The following is a 25,185-nucleotide window of genomic DNA, read 5'->3' as shown; positions in this document are numbered from 1 at the left end:
GGGGGATATTCACAAGGTGAGGAATCCACAGGCAGATATAGTATCTACCAGAAAAAGCGTTACCGAAGGTAAGTAACTTGTTCGTTTGTTTCTTTTGTGCTGTTTCTTCGGCGCTCAGCTACCACTGCTATAACGGAGTAGTACATTGCTCACAGATTATATTTACAATTTGTAAATTGAGATCATGTTTATGATTTGCATTATGTGACAGTCAGCCGCCAAAATAGATTGATATGTCTAAAAAGATTCCCATAGGCACTATTGGGTGAGGGCTGACAATGTAAATATATTTATTTTCTGAACTACAAACTCAAACATTTCAGCCATTTGGATGACCCAGTGTCGGGAAAGAGCGTGTGGCTCCTAGAATTGAATCTCCTCAGCACATTTTCCTTTTGGGATTAAGCCCAATTTACTTGCTTGTGGATAGAGATTAATGGACTCCATTATCATGTACTTATTTTCCTTTGGTTGTAGGGTTTGGAAAGTTTGTGTCCTGCCAATGCAGATGTGCAAATTCTTGTACGTGACTTTTTGTTTAGTCACAATCTTGGACTGTCCTCATTATCACTTGGGCTATGAACATTGTCAGTAGTCATAATTTTTATGTTCTAGGTTGCTGCTTTTCAATAAATTGGGCCTTCAAGAAATGGTAAGACTTTTCTAGGACTTAAACATTTCAACAACTCTTTAGTCTAATCCTGATAGAGAGGGTTATAACAAGTATTGGACTATAGACAAGTGGGCACTCTACATTTTAAGGATATCTAAATATAACCAATCTGCATATACAGTGAGAACATTTAGACCTTATTTGCATAATGAGTAGCTATCCTGAAAACTGGCTTGGATCTCACGTTCACGTTCTGGACGTGGAATGGACACACCTCTTCTGTATCTTTTTTCCATCACTACATGCTTCGTCTTGTCCTTGCCTTCAGTTAAGTGTCCTGACGGGGAGCAGTCTTTAAAAAGATCTTCCCATTAAAATAAAAACCTCAAAGTGTAATAAAAATGAGAAATGCTCTTCCTTCCGACTGGACTCTTTCTTATTGTCTGATAAAATCAAAAGAGTGGAATGTCGGCTCAATTGGTTGACCCTCTGCAGGTCAAGGCCTTCCAACCGGCCATGCTGGACTTATCTGATAGAGCTGCAGAATCCTTACCTTTGAATTCCCCAGGCATCCGACTGGATCCGCAAGATTTTTTCAGGAGAAGTACTCCTGTGCGCTGGTAGGTGGAGTCGATCGGCTTCCTGTGGTGTCATCTGTGCTAGAAGTGATGTCCGCGTCACCTATATAGGCGCCACCTCGGCGTGCTGAGATGATTTTTTTTTTTCGCACCAGCTAGTGCAGATCCGAGAGATTAGCAACCCCTCTGTCAGTTTTTGACCGGCATTTTTCACCGTTTTGTTGAGATTTTTGAGTCCGACTCCTGGTGTGTCGAGGATGTCATCATGTAAGACAGGCACCACAGCGTTTAAAACCTGTCACCACGCCATTTTGGTGACCGACCCGCACCTCTAGTGTTTCTGGTGCTTGGAGCACAACCATGACTCTAAGTTTTGCTCCGATTGCCAGGCCACGGCGCCAATGGCTTCAAGGGAGCGATCCCTAATGCGGCTAACGGCCCGACGGGCGATTCTAAGGAAGTCACGATCTTCGTTGAGAGGCAGGTCCTGGGACCATTTCAAGAGTCCGAAGTCCTCTTCATCCTACTGCAAGACATCAGGACATTCAGGTGAAAGACACAGGAACCACAAGAAGTCGAAGCGTGTTTCGACTTCCCCTCTTCCCTTGGCCGACACAACTTAGGAGCATCGGTATACACGGCCTGGTTCCTTGGAACCTGCACCTTGGCCGACTCAGTCTCCCAAGTTTTCTGGGAACCGAAGTGATCCCCGCTCAACTCAAGGAATTTTATGAGGCCACGCGCCTCCTTTTTGAACAACCCGACCCATCCGGAGTACCTTCAGGCCCCGTTGTTCCGAGTTGTCGGCTCCGGCACCAATGGGCCCCATGGATCTGGTCATGGATCCGTATAACACTGGTCCTTCACAACCTTCCCAAGCGCCGGTCCCAATGCCAATGCTACCAGTGCCGCTGACACCCACTGGCGACACCAGCCCCATTCTCATCCCTGACGACAGGGAACCAGAGCTGCGTCGACCTGTGGGTCAGGGCCCCCGTGTCCCAGATCGAAGCCTGAGAAGTATTCTGAAGGTCTAGGCCTTTGAGAGGACTTGGAGGGGTCGCAGACCTTTTAAAATACTAGCTTTTTGGTCAGAAAATGGACTGGTGTGAGGAAGAGGGTGACACCAGTGGTCTGCATTCTTCACCAGATACCGGCATGCTTTCTCCCCTTACCGTGGCTACAGAGGAGGGAGCTACATATGCAATGGTTGTGTGGAGGGCGGCTGAGGTCCTTGACTTTCAGTTGCCCTCGGTGGCAGTCTAGGCTAACATGTTGACGGAGGTGCTGCAGCTGGGATTCTCCTCCTCCGAACCTTCACTCCATCACCGATGTCCTTCTGGGGACTTCATCCAAACCCAGCACTGGCGTTCCTGTGATTGTCCATCGCTACTGCAGCCTTGCATTGAGATTGGTGAACATTGCATGCTTATTGGGCCACTACTCCCACACCCTGTGGGACACGGTTGTGCAAGTGCTGCCAAATATTCCAGATGAGGCACAAACCATACTCTCCCAGGCAGTTGCAGACGGGACAGACGTGGCAAAGTTCACCATTCGCTGTGGATTGGACACAACCGACTCGCTGGGCAGAGCGGTTTCGTCAACAGTGGCTCTCAGATGCCACACCTGGCTGAGAACATCTGGCTTTTCAGGGGTAGTCCAATCTATCCTTATGGACATGTCCTTCAATGGCACCCATCTCTTCGGAGACAAATCCGACTCTGCTACGGCCAAGTCTTTTGGCATCTCGGTTTAACCCCTTAATTTCCAGTCTGCCTTTCACTCCTTTCATGGCTATGGAAGGGGCTTCCAACAGTGCCAATACCCTGTCAGCCACCGAGCCGTGCATGCTTCCCAGCCTCTGCGTGGACTTTGTTGGTCAGGTAGCCAGCAGTCTGGTCCATCCACCATCCCACCGGAAGCTGCAGCCTAAAAATCCTCCTAATCTTACCCTTCAAGATCAAGGGCATCCAGTTTGTGGCAGGATTCGCTGTCCCTTCCACCACTGGCAGTCCATAACATTGGATAGGTGGGTTGGCCAACTTGTCTGAAGGGGCTGCGTCCTCCCCTTCGAGACTACTCCTTGCCTCCATTCTATGACCTGCCAATGGAGGATCACTTACTCCTGCTACGCGAGTAAGTCATGATTCTCTTCTACAAGGAAGTGATAGGGAGGGTTCCGGTCCCAAAAGTAGGCTGCAGTTGTTATTCCTGCTACTTTTGGTCCCCAAATTAGACAAGGGCATTTGTTTAATCCTAGATCTTTGAGCCCTCAATTACTTCCTCAAGAAGGAGAAATTCAAGGTGCTCGCGTTGGTCCAGATTTTGTCTGCCCTAACCCCAGAAGACTGGATGGTAGCGTTGGACTTGCAGGATGCCTATTTTCACATACCCACCTATCCGCGTTACCTGCGGGTTACGGTAAGCCACTAGCATTTTCAGTTCACTGTGCTCCCTTTTGGCCTTACCTGCACCCCGCGGGTGTTCAGAAAGGTGATGGCAGTGGTTGCAGCTCATCTGCGCAGATTAGGGGCATCAGTCTTCCCCTTTCTCAACAACTGGCTGCTCAAGGCGGGCTCGCTCAAGGCTGTCGTGTCCCACCTCCAGACTACGGTGGACCTCCTGCATTCACTGGGGTTCACTATCAACATGCTTGGGTCACACCTGAATCCCTCTCAAACGCTCCCTTTCATTAGAGCTGTTCTGGACACAGTGCCGATTCGGGTTTAACATCCCGAGCAATGAATCCTGGATAGTCAGGCTACACCGATATTTCAGCCTCAAATACTGGGTTTCAGTGAGACTGACTCTGAGGCTGATGGGCCTCATGATCTCCTGCATTCTGCTAGCAACCCATGCCAGATGTCATATGCGGGCTCTGCATTGGGATCTAAAGTTCCAGTGGGTGCAGCATCAGGGGAATCTCTCGAACATGGTCCAGATCTCGGAGGGAACTGTGAGGACCGCAATTGGGCCAGAGGCAGACCCCCCCTCCCAACCAGATCTCACAGCAGTGAAAGATGAGTCACTCCTGGGAGTGGGTGGCCACCTGGGAGAGGTGGAGATCAGACGATTCTGGTCTCTGGTAGAATCTGGAGTCCACATCAACCTCCTGGAGCTTCATGCATTGCCTTTCTACCCTCCATCATGGGAAGCCTGGTGCAGGTGTTCACTGACAACTCCACCGCCATGTGGATCTGCAACAAACAGTGCGGGATCATGGACCCTCTGTCAAGAGGCCCTGCGTCTCTGGACATGGCTGGAACAGCAGGGCATATCCCTGGTGGTTCAACACCTGCCATGTTCCCTGAACGCCAGAGCAGACACCTCAGATGGATCACAAATGGTGTCTCCATCCGGAGGTGGAGCAAGGTCTCTTTTCACAGTAGGGAGAGCCTTGGTTGGATTTGTTCGCCTCCACCGAGAACGCTCAATGTCAGCGATTTTGTGCGCTGAAGTTTCCAAGGCGACTCTTGCCCCGAGACTCTTTTTGTCTCGAGTGGAGCCCAGGCCTCCTGTACGCCTTTTACGTCCATACCACTTCTGGCCAGAGCTTATTTTTCTAAAATTGTTGTGGATCTTCTTATTGAGTCGTGTATCATTTATTAATCGCTGTGTGTATAACAAATGTCTTACACTCCTTTGTGTTAGGTCTAAGGCTGCCCAACTACACTACCACAAATAGAGCACTATGGAATTACAGCCCTGTACACTTCTGGTGGACTCTCTGGACTCTTTACATGATACAACCAATTATTGGTTAATCACATAAAGAGCCAAATTTCTACAGTCACCCCCACTTTTTACCTGATATCTGATGTAGGTTTGACAGAAAATGCTAGAGGTTCCTGCTAACCAGCTCCCCAGTGTAAGTTCTCTTTCACTAAACTGTACAATTGCTTCCTAAATTGGCAATACTTTTAGCACCCCCTGTAAGACCCTAGCAAATGGTACTTAGGGCAAGGAGGCTAAAGAGGGCCCCTAACAGCTGCAGCACTTATTGTGCCACCTTCAGAAGACCCTTCAGCACCGACATGTAATGTGCCATAGCAGGCTGTGTGCCCTGATGCAGAGAAAAGTGAAGACACATCATCGCACACCTTCTGTCTGCCATACCTGCAGACACTGCATGTAGTATAGATCAGTCACTACTACAGCATGCCTTACAGCCCTAAGGCAGGGTGCACTAGACTACATCAGGACATATCTGCAGGAGCAGATATGCCCTTGTGATGTCTAAGTTGATTCTTCAGTATTACAAGTGGACAGGGAAGCCATTTTGAGTACATGGGTGACGCACAGCTACCAACCCGACCAGCAGAAGTGTGGCTCAATGGTTAGAGCGGCAGACCCTGATGCAGAGGTCTAGCCCGGGACCAGGGTTCAATTCTCCGCCTCGGCGGGTCTTGTGCTCAAAAATTCCACGGACCTGATAATTCTCTCCTCGGTGCCTATTCCAATCATGGAGTCCCACTCTGCAACTCTGGGCAATAGCTTGCTTAATCTCCACAACGGCCCCCACAACGCTAAGGATGCCTGACCTCCACCTTGGGGGTGCCCAGGAGTGGACGCCTCACAGGGAAAGCCAGGATGGGTTCCACAGCGGTATTTATACAAGCGCCTTGAGACCCTTGCGGGTGAGTAGTGCGCTATACAAGTATCAATTTACATTTACATTTACATTTACACTTATGCACCCAGAGGACCCAGGGAAGCTAACGAGTAATTGCTGGTGGTGCTTTGGACCTTGGCCCCCTAAAACCCTAGGTCCTGAAAGAGACCCTAGAAACTGAATGCAAATACTTGTATGCAATATATTCCTTTTCTCCCCTAGGAAAACATTGTGTGTAAAGGCGCATTTAAGTGAACATTTTACTTGCCTGCTAAAATCAATCTTGAAAAGTACTTACTTGATAACAAGGCTTTTGGTATCCAAATTTATGTTAAAAAAATTAATTACTTTTCTAAATTTGTCTCGGATTTGTTCTTGAGTTTCTCATTTATTGCCTTCGTGTGTGTCAAACAAATGCTTAGCACTGCTCGCCCACACTATCACAAAAGAGAGCATTTGGGTGATCAATTGTGCGTCTGTAATTCCCTTGGGGTGTGCCTGGACTCTTTACTGTCCCTCGTTTTGGTCCATTATATATATGAAGAGCCAGCTTCCTACACCCTGGCTTCTCTCAAAGCCAACAAAGCTTTCAGAACAAGACTGCAAGTATGCTAGTATACAGAAGAGCTCAGGCTCACCAATACCACTGCAAGCAACTTGAACGTAGACGGAGCCAAAGTCAGGACACCACCAACAAGAGCCCCTAAAAATCAGTTTTCAGACACTACCATCATCAGATCAGAGCCACCAAATGCTTACTGATGACATCGAATGCAGCACCAGTGGCACCAAGGAAATCTTCCATATAGTGAAAGACTTCACATTTCTAACAGCATGCTCCACCAGCGTAACCACCTCTCCGTACCACTGCACACAGATGCCCCTATTCTTCAGCGACAAAATCACCAGAATCTACAACAACTTTGAGCCCCAACTCGACCCTTCCACTCTCGCAAACTTCCTGTCCAACTCAACCAATACCCAGAGGACCACCCGCCCACCATCACCTCCCAAAAAACAACCTTGCAGTCCCTAGACTCCAGAGTGCCCTCTGACCCCTGCCCACTGCACGTCTTCATCAAAGGCTGAACCTCCTCAGCGTGATTCTCACTCCAATCCTGAACAGCTCAATCATCACAACCATTTACCCTGATGCCTGGAAGCACACCACAGTACTCCCTTTCTTGAAGAAACCCTCAGCAGACACAAAGACTTTAGCCCCCTACCGGCTTATCTCCCTTCTACCCTACCTGGCAAAAGTCATGGAACAGTGATAAACACCTAGCCACCCACCTCAACGACAATCACTTCCTCAATATCACTCAATTGGGTTTCAGGCACAACACGAAGACCGCCCTCGTTGCTGCCACGGATGACATCTGACTAACCATGGAAAGATGAGACACAGCTGGGCTCATCCTGCTGAACCTATCTATTACCTTCAATATCCTCTCCCACCCCATCGTCCTTCAATAACTGTGCGAAGATGGCATTCGGAGACCCACACTGTGTTGGATCTGATCATTCTTTACAGGCTACAACCTTTCAGTCAGCCTGGCTCCCTTCACCCTGACCTCCACCAACCTCACCTGTGGTGTTCCACAAGGATCATCGTTTAGAACCATCCTGTTCAATGCCTACATAGCCCCACTCGCAAGCGTAATCTCTGCCCTTGGAGTCAATGCAGATGATTCCCAGCTCATCCTAGCCCAATAAGACTGAACACGTGGATCAACTTCTCCGCCTGCATAACTGAAGTCGCCGAATGGATGAAAACCAACTGGCTCAATCTCAATATAGACAAGACAGGAGTAGTAATCTTCAGCAAAGACACTTCGCTTTGGTATACCACCTGGTGGCCTGCTGAACTTGAACCTACAACCAATTGGGTAAGCCATACAAATAATCTTGACCTAGCTCATTGTAACTGGCCAAGTGAATAGAGTCTCTGGCTTTCAAACAATATACTCAAAGATTTTCTAATGGCTCCCCACAGATCCTCTCAGAACTGTCACCCAAGCCCTCATCACTGAACTACGGCAGCGCACTCTATGTTGGAATCGACACCCCACTGAGCATTAAAAATTCGAAAGCCAGGCTAATGTTCAAACTACACCCACACCATCATTGCCCCCCGTACCTCCAAAGAACTCCACTGGCTCCCAGTCAACAGACAAGCACTCTTCAAACTCCTCATGCACTCACACAAAATCTTATAAACTTCCACAAACCTACCAGACACCTCCACTTAATCGGACTACTACACGCACACACTCATTCATCCCCCTTATACTCAGATCAAGTGGTTGTGCCTTCTCCTACCTCTCATCCACAGCTTGGAACTACCACCCTGCATATCCGAGCCACCTCCTCAGTACTTGAATTCCACAAGAGACTTTAGACCTGGTTCGAAACCTAATCTCTGCCCTGGCCTATGTAGATCCTGCCTTTAGCACCAGGATACCGTGCCTCGTGAGTCATGTGCTCTACAAATTCTCATAACATCAGACATCTCTAATGCCCCTAGGTAGGCCAGAACACATTGGTACTCAATACTCTTCGAGATGTTCGTCAGCCCTGACAAGAAGCTCCCCAAAAGGCATACTGTACGAAGGCCAGACGAGGCACCCAGACCCCAGGCAGTTCGATCTGGCATATGAGATCCTAGAGTTCGACCCCCTGTGTGTCTCGCAAGAATGCATTGACATCCTGCATGAAACTCGTAGACCTGCTGCACAGGCCTGCTCTGCTTCAAAGTATAATAGGTTTGTCCACTCTTGCATCCCCAATCATCAAGACCCTCTTAAGCATACCTATTAAGCAAACCATATGTTTTTTACCTTCTCAACCTACAAAGGTCAACCCTCGTCTACAGTTTTATATGGATGTATCCAGCTATAATAGACTCATACAGCGAAACAGGGAACACTCCTCCCTCTTTCGCATACCGGTAATCAAAGCCTTTATGGAAGGTTTGAAGTGGTTCATCCCTCCCAGAGCCCCCTACCCCCTCTTTGGAAACTTAGTGTGGGTCGTTTACCAGGCTCATACTCCCAGGGTGCACTCTGCATGCAAGAAGGCAGCAACCATGGCTTTCCTATTATCTGACATAGATTAAGCAGCCATTTGGTCAACTTCACACAGCTTTACTAAACGCTATTGTGTGGCCATCGTAGCTGTGGTTGGCCAGACAGTCTTGAGGACCTTCGTTCAGACATCTGCATTGTCCACACGCGAGCAACCGCTTGTAGGGGATACTGCTTTACATTCGATGTACTGCATGTGTATCAACAACACATGCGACAAACAGAAAACGTTACCCTGTAAGCATCTGTTCATACTGCGTAGTGCTGTAAATTCATATGCGCCCACCCTCATCCTCGGAAGCACGTGGCTCTTCTTGCAAATCTCTTCTCTTATTACTGAAGTTGCTTTCACAGTAGGCATGTAGCTCCATGCTGTTTACTCACCACTCCATACCTATTCTCACAGGCTGAGCGCGAAAAATAATCAAGCATAGAGTCATTGACCATGTTCATTGCCCTTCACACTGCATCCCGTTACTTGAAAGATTTGTTTGAAGAACAACAACTTGCAAACGTCTGAGCCCAACACTAGATGGCAGGAGTATGCAGAACATGTGAATCTACACTTAACCCCTTCGCTGCTCATGACGAGCTCAGCACGTCATGAGGCACAGTGGAGCTGTGCTGATGACGAGCTGAGCTCGTCATGAAACAATGGGATACATCAATCAATCAGCACAGGAGGGGAAAACCTCTAGCAGCCAAGGTGTTAAAGGCTGTTAAAAGGCCCTCTCCACTTTCATGTGTCTTCCTGACTAGCTATCCTAGTCAAACTCAAAACTATGGCATGCTTTCTAGAAGAGTTATGTTCGAGGCATGTGGGCTGCTGAATTTATATCTGTGCATAGATCGCTGCCTAGTGTTGGGTCCGGATGATTGCACATTGTTGTCCTGGAAGAGTCTTCGAAGTATCACGAGATAGGTGGCTCCTCCCCTGTACTACAGTGCGCATGGGCATCTACTCCATCCTCAGATTGTTTTTTTCCGCCATTGGGTTCGGATGTATATTTGTTAACTAAAGTTCGGAATCTATAAAAATCTTTCTTTTTGGCCAAAAGGCCTTTAGTTATCGTCGGTATTGTCTTTGCGATCGGTGCCCAGTACTTGTTCCAGCTCTGTCCCCGAGCCGGACATCAAGAGGAGCCGCGTGGCTTTTCGGCACTGAAGGCCCGGTCGACGGCAGAGGCCTTATCGACGATCCATCATAGAACGGAGACCGTTCAAGAGATGTCCCGTTTGCAACTCCAAGTATCCTCACATCGATGTCCACCCGGTGTGCAACAAGTGCCTATCTCCGGATCACAATGAAGCCAGCTGTATGGCTTGTTCTCGGTTCCACTCCAAGAAAACTATTCGCCTTTGACGCGCTGCGCGGAAGGAGGCCCAGCAGGCGGCACCTGACCCGGTGAACATCTACGATGCCGAGGATGATGAGGGAGTCGAGCAGGAACTTCAAGAGAACCTGTCTGATCCTGCATCGGAGATCGACTCCAGTTACGACGCGGATGTGGAAATGGTCGATACTGAAGACATCGTCGATGAGGTAGGAGACGACGATGGGGCCTTTGGGGCCGTGGAAGATAGCTCGAGCGATGAGCTAGGCCCAGCCGTTAGTTCGGGGCCGCAACCAAAACACTCGATAAGGCTCAGGTCGAGGGATCGCCACATGGCCTTACCCGAGATCAAACGCTTGGTTCTACAGCCTCGCCTCAAGGCCCGGCTACGGACATTTCTAACGAGCCATCGGTTCACCGATCAAAATCGAAAGCATCGGTGTCTACAGAACCGAAAGCACTGGACACTAAATCGAAACCAAAAGTGCGTATTACTTTGGTCGGTTCGAAGACCTCTGAACCATCGGCACCGACAAAACAGAAGTGTTATCGACCCGGTGAGGTCGCTAAAGGGTGTCGAGCCGAAGACCGGGGCACCGAAGAAACTGGTCAAGGACGTCGACCCGAAGAAGTCGGCGCCGAAGGCCGTCGACACAGACAAGGGACTCTGAACTCAGAAAGTTCTCGATCCTAAGCGTCGACCCGGCAAGGCTAAAAGCAGTACAGACCTCGGGTCCACAACTGGCAGTGGCTCGAAGGAACGCGTCGAGTCAACACAGCCATCCGCCTCTTTTTATCAGCAGGTGTCGGATTCGCTTAAACGCATTAAAGAATAGGCTACTACTGTCGGACCAAAGGCTACTCCAACCCCGAAGCCTGTCAGTAAACCTCCAAAGTCGTCGGCACCCATCCAGTTCACACTGCCGCCGAAAGTGGTACCTAAGGCCTTCGCCCCTAAGACGGCCGTCGAAGCGACCAAGAAGGTGTCCATGGGCCGAAGCATACAACTACTGAGGTGGCCACCAAGCATCGACAGCCTCCGCCAGAAGATCAGTCGAGGCAATTCAGTGACGCCGAGACGGGTAGACTTTCTATTTTTAAGCGAAAGATCGCCCCAGAACAGCCTATGGAGTCCTATAAAATTCCTAATAAGATCGTAACATACGCAAACAGGTTATGTTTTACTGTTGCTATTGTTGGTACTCTTTGTTCCTATTCACATGCTTCAGTGGCGCGTAGAAAAAGTACCAGGAACTGATGCCAGCTCACCAGTTGGATGCTTGTATATTCTGATGTTGTCACATCAGGGGCGGGCAAAGTCGTGGCTCAGACTACATTGTGCCTCCTGGCGGTACTCGAGAGCTAATTCTGTGGAAATGTTTGCTCGACCAGTCTGGCTCCTGGATGGATATTCGAAAATGAAGAATCTCTAGGAAGAGAATTAATCAACCAGAAATATCGTACCTAAGGTAAGTTAGCAAGTGGTTCTCAGATTAAGTTCCTTAATAAAATGCAACATTTGTACTACAGGGTGCATTGACTGTTGTCAGGAATGGATCTTTACTTAACATGTGTATCATACTGCACAAAATGGTAATCGTTAAGAACATGTGCCAATGTTGGACAAAAATACCACTAACGACTTTAAAACATATTTATATTTGCTTCCTTTTATGTCTTTGTCTTTCCAGTTTTAACCCAAGCCAAGCGGTATACCTTCTTTATGCCAACATTGCCTTGCTTAGTTTCCTTCTGCCAAGCTTTCCCTCCACTGTATGAAGATATAATGTCACTACTGATACAAGTTGGGCAGGTCTGTGCCTCAGATGTTGCCACACAGACGAGGGATATTGATCCCATCATTACACGTAAGTAAAACCATCAACATTGTTTCAATTCTTTGTTTGGCAGAAACACCATCTCTTTCATATTCAGTGGAAGCATGCAGCACCTCCAGAGAATCCCAATTCATACATGGTTCGCTAGTATGTGTCACAGTGACTGAGTGTACATACTAACTAGGTAAGAGGTTTCATTTGTTACTTCTTGAACTCGACAAGTGTGGGCAGCTCCTTCTGTGCTTTTAAGAGTAACATGAGCCAGGGTATCTACCGGACTAGGCTAGATGTGTAGTAAACCATAAATGCCTTTCTGTTTAAATGGCTCAACAAGTTTCATCTGTGTAGAATTTGGTGGTTGTTGCAGCAACTTTACTAAAGATTATATACCTGTAGAAAGTGGTGTGTGATTTTGAGTAAAATAGTTCTTTATGAATCGGGCACATTTCTTCACCACACAGTTGACCAATGAGACTACAGTTTATCCAAGCAGTTTCTTTTCATGGCATCACTCCCTGTTTATTAACAGCGAAATAGTTATTGAAACAGTTGCTAAACACATTTGTGCATCGTGGCTGTTATTTTTTTCTCTGTAATAGGGTAGAAGGCTGTGTGAGTTCTGTCATAGCTACTGCAAAGAATGTTATGTTGCTTACACGTGCATTGTCCTAATGGAATCGAATTACTTGAGCATAAATCTTTGTGGACAGCAGTAATCGTAGTCACAACTAAAAAACAAAATGTTCCTGTGCTCAGTAAGATTTGCTCAGTTGTTATCAGTATCAACTTCTACAATGCTGCATGGAGCCAATGTCCGATTGTTGTACTTTAAAAATTCATAGAACACTTGCACTGTGGCACACAACTTATTTTCATACCTAAGAATTTTTTAATGACTTTCCCTATTACAAACTTATAGTTTGACACAGAGCAAAGTACAATGAATTGATATTTGTACAACAAGTGGACTTGGGCATACACGTTCAGATTTTCTTGCTGAAGTGAGAATCTATTTACAAATTTAACTCTGACAAACTTCATTGCTCCATTAGATGTGGTGCTCGATATTTTCTTGTACCAAGTAGTACCAAGATCATCTTTCTAGAAGTTCTTTTGCAGCAGAAGTGTGACTGTTTCAGTTTGGACTTGGTTAAAAAAAAGAATCTGACTTTGACAGGCAACTTAATATTTACATTCCAAAGTTTAATTCGTTTTAACTTTGAGTTTGGGTTTGTAAAGCACAAACATTTACCTGCTCTGGGGTACCTTGGCACTGAAATAGCAAATGCCCACAATCAGTTGGGTAGATAAACCACCATTAAATGTGAAGAAGTAGCCAGGTCTTCAGACGTTTCCTGAATCTGAGAAGACCTGGTATATCCCTGTTAAGAGTCAGGAAGGAGGTTCCAGCTGTGGGCAGCTGCAACAGAAAAGGCGCGACTGCCAGTAGTGTTGCAATAAAATGTATGGCTCACTAAACTACAGTGAAAAGATGATCTCTGTATACGAGTAGGAAAGTACTGTGTGAATGAATGCTGAGGAAATCTATGGTGGGAACAAACCGCCTATTGGACCAAACAGATTTGACCACAACTCTCTCTCAATTACCTGTAGCCAATGCAGCTGGGCAAAGATGGGAGAAATGTGAGAGCTGCGATATACATCATAACCTAACCTAGCTGTAGAGTTCTGTATCAGTTGAAGCTTTTTCATACGACAGGCAGGTAAGGCAAGATCAATGGTATTACAGCAATCAAAGCAGGATGAAAGGAATGCATTGAGAAATGAAACCTTTTGGGTAGAGGCAAACAAGTAGAGCACACGTTTGAAACCATGTAGGTGGTGCAAACAGGAGGACCACGCATGACACTTGGTTGGCCAAAGACAAAGAGTTTTCAATCTTGCTTCCCAGGTTTTCGGCCACAAAAACAAGAAATGAGTTAGAGGTCAGGCTAAGGGGGCAAAAGTTGAATAGTACAGGTACAAGGGGCTTGGAGGGCCATGAATCTCTGTTTTGGAACCATTCAATTTGAGTGGTTGGAATACATTCAGTAATGAACACTGGCTAAACAAGCATGGAAATGTATTGAAGCCATGGTGAATTTGTCCTTAATCTGGCAATAATTTTGGAATTATTGTTCTAAAGAAAAAATCATAGTCCGAAAAATTCAATATGGTGGGCTAAAGGTATTATGTACAGATTGAAAAGAAGCAGTGAGGGAATAGATCACTGAGGGAAACCGCAGAAAAGATCGGTTTGTTAGAAAGACTCCAAGCCGTTCCATGAATTCCAAGCTCAGTAAGCCTTGCAAGAAGAATCGTATTATTGATAGCGTCAAAGGCTGCTGTCTGTTAGATCCAGAAGTATCAAGTAGGATTGTTTGAGTCTGCAAACTCTCTCAGGTAGTCCAGCACTAAAACAACAGTAAGTTCAGTACTCGGACTAGTATGAAAGCCCATCTATAGGCTGTATGAAGGAGGCTGTTATTGACCAGAAGGTTATTGAAATGCTGCTTTCCCTAACACTACAGAGGAAAGGAAGATGGAAGATAGATCTATCATGTAATCAAACTCTCTGGTCCAAACCGGACTTATTCAACAACAGGGAGACCCATGCTATTTTTTTAAGATCTCAGGGACACAAACCTCCAGGAAAAAAGAGGAAATATTAGCTCAGGTCCAACTAGGGTCCAACATTTTAGTCTTCTTCGTATAGGCCAGCTGGCAAAGGATTAGATGGAGAGCCATTGGATTTGCTATGGGTTAGCAGGGACAAAATGTATTCACCAATAAGTGGTGCATGTTAAGAAAGTGAGGTAGTCGTTGCCTCAGAGACTCGACCAGGAACCTCGAGAAGAAACACAAGTGCCAGAAGAGAGGAATGAATATCCTCAATTTTGTGTGTTAAGAAGTTGTTAACCTGGTTACATTTCTCTGTAGATGTAATGGCTTCTCCTTGCTGGGGGTTCGCTGAGGGTGTTTAATAACAAAAAAATTAGCTTGGGAGAGGTTGGGACGTTAAGAATTTGTCCGAATAAAAAGTTGTTTTAGCTATCTTGTTTTCATACAGCGGTTATAGGTCCCATGCCAGTGGCGTTCCAGCATCGTAAGCACATGCTAGGTAAATGTAAGCTTCAGTGAATACCACTTAGTGGATGGCTTGTTTCTCTTACAAGTTGAATTGGTGAGGGCTATGTGTCACTTGCTGTCCAAAGATGAATAATATTTTGAGTACCAAGGAAGCCAAGGAGGGAGGCTTCTTATCTGAAGAACCAAAGGATGAAATTATATTATATAGATTTCAGGCGAAACGCTGCTCCAGCTTCTGACAGAAATAGTCTCAGGGACTGCTGGAGAAGACCGGCTGTGGTGGGTGGCTTCACAGAAAAAAAATGCACAATGAAGTGGTCTGTCCGAGGTAGCGGATAATTCAGACAAGTATGGCAATATGGTGAATTAGAACACAATGTCTAATCAATGGCCATAGATGTGGCTGCTAAGAGAAATGTCAAGTTTAAGGTCAAACTAAGCAAAAAGGTCCAAATATGTGGCTACTATTGGGAGTGAAGGTTGGTCGAAATGGATATTCAGATCGCCTAATAGGTGATGGTGTGAGTTCACGTTGCTGCTTCCATCAATACGGAGGTTAAATGGTCCAATACCTCAGAAGAGACAATAGGCAGGCAATAGACAAGACCACAGGACCAAAAGGTCCCTTAGACATCTGTAAACTGTTGGGGACTGAAGTGAAGAATCGCAATGAGAGAAGATGTTTTTGCCTTTCCAGACACTGATTATGATCAGAGCAAGGCCACCATCCTAGTTTCCGGTGCAGGGAATCTCAAAGATGCAATATCCTTTCAGAGTGATGTAGTTTAAAACATCCAGTAATAAAGTAGGGAGCCAAGTTTCTGTAATGGCCAGATTACCTAAGCTACATAGATCTCTGATAGAATAGACATTCTTAACAGAAGACCATGCATTAAGCAAAAAAAGACAACAAAAGGAGCATTGTGTCTACAGTATGCCTGGATCAGGAAATGAGTCGTCGGATGATCTGAGTAGATTTTAGAGTCTGAGAGGCTTGCATCAAACAAGCACTTAAGGTGTACATATGAGAATACACTTTCAACAGAGACTTTCGTTCAGGGATACAGAATGTTCTTGGCTTGCCTAATTTTGGTCACACTGGCAGCTCAGCTGGCCTCAAGCAGCAGTCCGAGTGCAGATGGGCTTGCCTTTGGCACACCCCTAGTGCTCCTTTTGTATGGATGTGCTGAGGTTATTCCATCAAACAACTGGACCAGCATCAAAAATGGCACCGAACCCACAACACAACTTAATCAAGTAAAAATAGTGGGACTTTCATTAGTACTGTTCCAACAATTAAATCACAACCAGGACAACACTCCAACTCCCCCACAATCAATAAGAACATTAAAACGACTTTAAAACAATAATAAAAATATGTAAATCATCTTAAATTTTTTTTTAAATATGTGTAAAAATGGGCCAAAGTGCAAAACAGTCAGCATACCAAAATTGGTGGCAAGAACTAAAACTATGAATAGCACCACAATATGTTAAAAGTGCAGACCCACTGCGTGTGTCATTAAATACCCACCTATGACCGAACATTTACACCCTCAGCCAAAATGGCAACTGGTCCATGGCAAAACTTAACCAAGTAAAAATGAATGAATGAATGAATGAATGAATGAGAATGAATAGGAACAATAAAATCCCTTTAAAATATCAATATAAATATGTAAATCACCTAAAAGATTTAATACATGCAAAATCTGTCGAAGTGCAAAAAAAAGCTTAACCAAATTTCAAGTTTAACACTAAACTTGCTGTCCCAGATAATAAACATTTTTGTACCGCATTCGATGTGGTCCTTGATATTTTCTGGCTGTTCATGGTTAATTCCAAATTGACCACTGTATTTTGTTGTGATTACATTATTTTATCTGTTATCATGGGTAAATTGTAATCTGTTCTGGGAAATTTATATTTTGCCTATATATTTTCCATATCTGTATTTTACATGGTCTGATGAACTTGTTAGCTTTGTTCACCCTTTACAAAAGCACCAAAAATTGACAGTGAGCAGGTTGGGGGTACGGGTTGAGCAATGGATTTTCCCCCAGCTATTGGGTTCCAGTCACTCAGCAGGTTGTAGTAAGATAGTCTCGGTCTGATCTGTCGGAGGTTGTGTACAGTGCCTCAATTCTCCCATCTTTATAGATACAATCTAGACGGCCAAGATGTGTACTGTGTAAAATCTGGGACTTTACGTACATTCAGTGATAGTCATAAGCAGCGTCTGACTTCTTCCATTGCTGGGCGAACCAGGAAATATGCACTCCTACTCAATACATCAACCTCTAGCACCACAAACTGATGGTTACTAATGTCAATACATGCGAAAGGTCAGAAATTAGGATAAACGTTTGAGTTGAAGTAGTTAAGAGGGATAATTGAAGGATAGACCACATAACACAAACTCAGTGTGTGCCTGGTACTAGGTGACTAAGTTTTGAGCACTGATCCCATTGTAAGAGGTTGCATTGCGTAGCGCGGTTTCTGTTCTAATGCACTGTTTTGTCTTATGGCAGGTCTTCAACAGCTGAAAGAAAAGCCCAAGCAATTACCCGAAGCGCGTAAAGATGGTACGTCTACCAAACGTAGATTGAAGGGCCCTGAGAGCTTGGATCCTGATGTACAGCTCTGCCACTGCATTGAAAGCACCATTGTGGAAATAATTAATATGAGTGTTACAGGAATTTGAATGAAACTTAAGTAAAGAATGAACCAGACACCGTTGACCACTATTGAATTGACAATAGCTTTCGGAAACCCAAGCACCTGATGTACTTATATTCTATAGAAACAATGGCCATGCCTCATCCCAAACCAAAGTTATGGACTAGCATTTATTGCATTGCTGCTGCTAAGGAGACCTTAAAGAGCAATGAGAAGTCCTTATGAAATGCTTGGATTTTAAGGTATTTCTGAAAAGGATTTGGGAAACTTCGCCTGTTAATAAGTGATCCAGGAAAGGAATGGCTAACAAATATTAACGATCATTTTATATTCGGATACTCCATACCATTTCTTGTTTTTAACAGCAGTGATTGAGAAGCCTCACCTAGTAAGATGCTACATAGTTCTAGTTCTGAACCTATTGAGAATGACTTGAAAGTGTCTGCATACCGATTCATTCAGAAAACCTGCATACTAGAATTGTCAGACTCGTTGTTATAGCATTGAACTTGTAGACTATTTGAACTGCCTTCTGAGCAAACAAAGGAGAAATTAGTGTTTCAGAATGTAAAAGTAACTCTATTTATTTGGTGAAATACAGTCCTTGTACCCTTCACAAAAGTTGGAAGCTGCACATTCTTTGCAATTTGTCGGTGACACAGCCAAAACGAGATAAGGACCAGATTGGAACCAAAAGAGCCATATATGAATATTGCTATCCTTAAGACAGTGTGTGTACTGTGTACATTTTCCTGCACTCCCATATAAATTCGTTTAGAAATGCTCATCTTTATCTTTAACGTTTCTATTATTGGTCTGTATCGTGTGATCTGTTAGCTCGAGATATACAGGCCATGTCTCTCGAGAACCAGAATATTGGAAGAATTGACTTGTGTAGTAAACTTGTAGAGCGTCATGCACATTTTCAGGCCTGTCCTCCAGATACATATTGAGGATCCTTTAATTGGTGAAGTGAAGACTGTTTTTTGTCAAAAGAAATTTGCCACATATATTGAATGGAAGTAATATTTGTACTGTCATTTCCTGAAACAAGAGAATAGGGTACTGGTATGATGTAATGCTGGACATTGTTGGCTTAATGGAAAGTTTATAGATTTCAATATTGGAGATGTTCCCTTATTAGTTCTCGTTGTGTTACAGGGTTTAAGCAAACTGGAGAGGTGCAGCATGCAGGTTTTCCAAGCGCCTTCATTAGAAGGTAATGTTCAGCTTTACGGAATATTGTATTAATGAAACACCCTCTCTAGGCCTTGCACATAGGGGACTGGTGAGTCATGTTAAGTGTTTGGGCTAGGGTGTAAGAGGGCACCTCCCTTTCACCAGCAAACAGACAACAAAGCACAGGATTTTCAGTGCACACTTGTTACATCCAGTGTAAATGAAATGCCCCCAACCATTAGATTACTTGTAGTCACATGCTTTAAACTAGGAGAGGACATTAATATTAACCTGATATTTTTTTGTAGGATCATATTAGTGAGCTGATTGTTCTAATGGAGGATCAAACAACTTGCCCCTCATCATAGACATAGAGGGGGCCTTGAATGCAGTTTGTCATGTTTTTCTCCCCACTTGTAAATGTTTGCAATATGATTGCTTATTGGTTAAATTAATTCTGACTGTGGCTTTTGGCTCGTGGTGTATTTTTGCGTTGGCTGGGAGCTGGTGGATAGTTATGTAATCCTTCTTGAAGGAGCAGGGGACCAAAATTAGGTTTTTAGTGTTCAACAAAATGGACTCTTTTGTCATGTATCTTATACAAAATTTCTATTTTTCTGTTCTCTGATTTTGGAAACTACTATTAGGCTTTTCAACCAAATAGTTGGTAAAGCATTCCATCCTAGAGCTCTTGTCCATTTTTAAGTGGTTTTTTTCAGTGTTCTCTCAGAAGATTTCAGAATACATTGCAACGATCTGCATCTTTCAGATGCTCAGACTTACAGTTCGAGTTCCACATTCCAGAATCGATGCTAAACAATTTTAGCCTATCCAGACCAGGATCTGTTTGCCTCAAATGATAACTACAGTGCTAGCCTAGTCTCCCTAGGAAGTAGACTAGGTCATAATTCTGTTACAATTGTCACCCAACGTTGGGAGACACTCTGGTGTATCCATTCCCTCCAGTGTCTCTGATAAACAGTAATCTAAAGAGCCAGAAGCTACAATTTCACAGTAATCCGGATAGCTTCAATCTATGCTCACCAATTCTGGTTGGCAGGTATAACATTCTTGAAGCTCCCAATCATTCTCTTACTGTATGAGGATCTACTGTCTGAATCTTTCAGAAAGACTATTTACTATAAGCCATCCTCCCAGTGTGTGGGTCTAAAATCTGGTAAAAGTTGTTGGACATTGCATATTGGGTATCGGATCACTAGAAGGAAATCTGCCAAAATAATCTCTTGTATAAGTAGTTGGACATTTCATATTAGGTGTCTGATCACTAGAAGGAAATCTGACAGCACGAAGTCAAAGCTGCAAATAGAAAAATATGCTTTTTTATGTTTCGGCAGATCTTTATGGCCTTAGTTACAGGATTGTAACTTACCTTGTATCATCACCGCCTAGCCAGGTCGAACCTTGAGTTTACCATTTCATTTGTACATTTCTATGTACTTCATACATACAGAAAGAAATTAGGAAGATGATCTTTTGTTGCTCTCATAAAGATTGAATGGCTTAATAACATTAAATGCTCTGGGCCATCTGTGAATATACTCCTCTGCCAGTTACAGTAGAGATCTGGTTGTTAAGTATTCCCAGTGCCCGATAAAGCATGTTAGACCGCGCCCATTGAAATTAAATGCCTGCACTGCATTCTGTGTTTGCAGTTACCCAAAGAAGAATAACTGCTCCTTATATTCTGATATCCACCAAATCCCAAATTTAGTTTCACATTCTATAGACTGCCTACTGAAAAATGCTTTTAAATGGGCAATTTGAAAAGGAAACTCTCTACGCCCCCTTGCAAGAGTGATAAAAATATTGGCACAAACAACAACATAGGGGTTGGTGTTTGTGCTACAATTCTGAATAAAGCTTAAAAACTATCTTTATGAGTGGAATTCCTGTGCACTATTCCCCTTGCTGCATTGTTTTGGCCTCACATATTTGTGCAGGCAAAAATGTGGGACCAGTTGCAAATAGAGCTAAGTTTTTGATTTAATTCGAGTCTGAGCTCAATTTTAGAGTTACTATGGCACTTACAATGAGGCTGTGTGATTTTAATGCAATAAGGGATTTGCATTTTATACTGAAATTGCTAGGCAGTGATGGCTACAGTGCACTGTGTTCGGCCTTTAGGGTTGAAAACAAAAATATCTTTCAGTAACAATACAGTCAATAAATAGACTGTAGACTGTAAATTATAATTTTTTCTGTGAGGTTACAAGAAAGCCAGTGCTATAAAAGAAAACCTCAAGGCACACTCAACTAGCGCTGAAGGAGCATGCAGTGGTTTTCTAGCAGATATGTCTGAAAACCCTCTATTAATCCTACAACCTGGTCCTCTTTCCTTACCTTAACTAAACAACAGTATGTGACCTCAGAGTCCACGCCTCATGCCACTATTGATAGGGCACACGTGCAGACACTCATTGCATCTGTGGTATCTGTATTATCGTGTGAATTGCACCAAACTCAATTTCTGCTGCTTTGATACTTGATCCTAATGTTGAAACTACATGCTGGGAAGTGATGCTCTCAGTAGGCTGTAATACCTCTGTAGTCCCTAAAGTATAGAGTACTACCTGCTCTCCAACGTGCCTTTCGTGAAAGGCACAATAAGGCCCATGTTGTGTTGGTTTTCATTGCTAGAGGGAGATCATTTCAAAAACATGTGGGGATCCTTCATTTCAGAGCAATTGCATAGCTTTAGGCACCAGTGACCACTTTGATGTTCTGGATATCAATGAAAAATGTAGGAAGTGGGGCTCTAAATTCTGTAAAGATGTCAGAATGATGCATAGCATTGTTACTCTTTGTTATTCTGTAGCTCTCCATTATAACGATATCTACTGTATTTAGTATTACATTGACAGAACTTTATTGCTGAAGACAGACACCATGACATGCGTAAGAGTAATTTTATACTGAACTTTCTTTAATAGGGTTTGTTTTTAAAATTAAGGCTCCTTTTCTACACTGTACTTCTGTTTTTGTCTTTGTAACAGTGGAGTTTATAGTGTTTGTTACCACAAGTAGAATAATTAGTAATGGGAGAGGCACTCCTAACAGTATAAACAATAAACACCTTTTATGCAAATGATGAACATCAATTGATTACGCGTGCTGAGAAGGGAGACACACTGCCCAATGTGTGTCGATATATTAACATGCAAAAATGACCAAGCGGAAACCGCTTGCCCTCTACGCACTGTTGCGATTGCAACCTAACTAGGTTGGATTGTTTCAACACATTTGTTTACTCAAAAAAATTCATAAATCTTTTTGTTTGCGGGTATTAAATTTTACTAGCATTTCAAATTCAAGAAACATGAGATTCACTTGAATATCAGTGAATACCACAAATTCATACAATTCTGAAAATATGTATGCGAATCAATGTTCTTTACACGTCATGAACAATCAAAATTTCTTGCCCACATTTATAGCCCTGCCCAATGCATTTCGGGCCTGTTAGACCCTTCCTCAGGGGCGATACCTGAAATAAAAGAATACAGTACTAGGTCACATAAATGACATCTGGGTCTCCAAATACAAAGTACATAGAATGTCACTATTTTGGTGATAATACATGAGTTATCCGATAACATTTTGTCCTAAGAAATCATAGTGTAATCACAAAGTAAACAAATCAACATATAATTGTACACTCACTCGTGTTCGTGGAAGGCGTGTGTAAAAGAGATGTGGTTTCGTGGAATGCGAAAAAGTAGAGATTATGTTCGATTAGGCCTGAAAAAACAAGCGCTCTCATTAAAGAGTTGTGGGGACAAAGAGGTGAAAATAGCAAACAAACATGGGCCGAAAATAACACTTACTGCTGAAAGACACAGCGTGATACGATTGTGAGGACTGGCGACATCAATAGAGTCCGAGCGTACCCCTGTAGCTATTCGCGTCTTCGTAAAATATCTGGGTGAGACCTGAAAGAGCGTAACAGTCAACCCTCAGCGTATGATAGTGTTTAAGTTAGATGAGACGTGAAATTACCGACTCCTACATCTCACTATTTGACTTACGTAAATATGTTATATTCCGGCTAAACGGCTTGCGTCTCCTTCCTATGGCGTGATGCAGGCATGATGACAACTCCCTCTGGCTAAACCTGCATGCCGCTGAAACATGCAGGTTTAGCCAGAGGGAGTTGTCATCATGTCTGCATCACGCCATAGGAAGGAGACGCAAGCCGTTTAGCCGGAATATAACATATTTACGTAAGTCAAATAGTGAGATGTAGGAGTCGGTAATTTCACGTCTCATCTAACTTAAACACTTTCACCTCTTTGTCCCCACAACTCTTTAATGAGAGCGCTTGTTTTTTCAGGCCTAATCGAACATAATCTCTACTTTTTCGCGTTCCACGAAACCACATCTCTTTTACACACGCCTTCCACGAACACGAGTGAGTGTACAATTATATGTTGATTTGTTTACTTTGTGATTACACTATGATTTCTTAGGACAAAATGTTATCGGATAACTCATGTATTATCACCAAAATAGTGACATTCTATGTACTTTGTATTTGGAGACCCAGATGTCATTTATGTGACCTAGTACTGTATTCTTTTATTTCAGGTATCGCCCCTGAGGAAGGGTCTAACAGGCCCGAAATGCATTGGGCAGGGCTATAAATGTGGGCAAGAAATTTTGATTGTTCATGACGTGTAAAGAACATTGATTCGCATACATATTTTCAGAATTGTATGAATTTGTGGTATTCACTGATATTCAAGTGAATCTCATGTTTCTTGAATTTGAAATGCTAGTAAAATTTAATACCCGCAAACAAAAAGATTTATGAATTTTTTTGAGTAAACAAATGTGTTGAAACAATCCAACCTAGTTAGGTTGCAATCGCAACAGTGCGTAGAGGGCAAGCGGTTTCCGCTTGGTCATTTTTGCATATTACCACAAGTAGACCTGAATGGATGCTTCACATTATAAATTGATGTGCGTTTAATGCAACACGTTTCAACTTCTTCATGACTGAGCCTAGAAATTGCACATAATAGTATGCACACGCACAATGTTTTACCAGGTTTCCAGATGTAAAATATGTAAATAGTGATATGAGATTTGTACTCGTTTTTTCTCTGAGGACTGTATATTTTAAAAATGTTCATAAAGACTTTATAGCAAACACTCAAGAATCGAGTCGTTTTCTTTTGTCAGTGTGCAATAACAGAAACCATATATTAGTACCTGGTAGGTTTGTCTTTTACGGTTATGATTTGTTTTGGGGAAACTCTTGCGTGCCTCAAACCCAGAATAAGGGTAATCGGATTATAGTTTTGTGCCTTTTTTTCTCTGAGGACTGTATATTTTAAAAATGTTCATAAAGACTTTATAGCAAACACTCAAGAATCGAGTCGTTTTCTTTTGTCAGTGTGCAATAACAGAAACCATATATTAGTACCTGGTAGGTTTGTCTTTTACGGTTATGATTTGTTTTGGGGAAACTCTTGCGTGCCTCAAACCCAGAATAAGGGTAATCAGATTATAGTTTTGTGCCTTTTTTTATCCTTCTATGCGTTCTGTGTACTGGAAAAAATAAAGTAACACTCAAATCAAATTGGAGTTGGTATGAAGCTGAAATAACAGCAGAAAAACAAGAATTGCTGTTTACCAAATGACCTGAAACTAAGAGTTTGATGGCATGTGTGGCTGTCGATACACATGCTCTGCATACTCCTACCATTTAGTGTTGGGTCCAGAGCTGTGCAAGTTGTTTTTCTTCAAAGAAGTCTTTCGAGTCTCGAGATCGAGGAACTCCTCCTTTTGGTGATATTGCGCATGGGCATTGACTCCATTGTTAGATTGTTTTCTCTCCGTCATTGTGTTTGGATGTGTGTGCCTTCGCCCTGGGTTTCGACTCAGTTCAATACACTTTTTCAGTTCTTTACTGTCCTCAACGGTATTATTTTTGATTGTTCTTTTCCACTTCTACGCTTTTCAGAAAAATCATTGGTTCGGACTCCTTCAACTGACCGCCCCTCGGGGCTTCATTGAAAATGTGTTTCTGGTGATAGAGCACGCACCTTTCAGGTTTTGCCTGCATTGTCACACAGGAGGTCGATCGAGAAACTTGTAGATCGTTTCAGTCCAAAAAGACCATTCAGGACTGCAAGGCTCGTTGGCTCAAA

The 25,185-nt window shown here is 43.7% G+C and overlaps 1 protein-coding gene across 4 annotated transcripts in view; it reads left to right on the top strand.

Moving 5' to 3' along the window:
- The window catches only part of INTS2 (integrator complex subunit 2), a 306,784-nt gene that overhangs the window by 234,346 nt on the left and 47,253 nt on the right, over positions 1-25,185 (top strand). For 2 of the 4 annotated variants that reach the window (XM_086954934.1, XM_086954935.1), the window contains exons 24-26: positions 11,918-12,094; positions 17,686-17,739; positions 18,995-19,052. In XM_086954934.1, coding sequence (XP_086811060.1) covers positions 11,918-12,094; positions 17,686-17,739; positions 18,995-19,052 — 289 coding nt within the window. Of the gene's footprint in view, positions 1-11,917; positions 12,095-17,685; positions 18,627-18,994; positions 19,053-25,185 lie in introns of those variants that run through there. The other 2 variants (XM_086954936.1, XM_086954937.1) reach the window with 2 other exon arrangements.

The sequence above is a fragment of the Lissotriton vulgaris genome, chromosome 2_1 (genome assembly GCF_964263255.1).
Source record: "Lissotriton vulgaris chromosome 2_1, aLisVul1.2, whole genome shotgun sequence".
Lineage (NCBI taxonomy): Eukaryota > Metazoa > Chordata > Amphibia > Caudata > Salamandridae > Lissotriton > Lissotriton vulgaris.
Note: the sequence above shows the minus strand (reverse complement) of the source record. Positions and strands in the feature narration are given on the sequence as shown.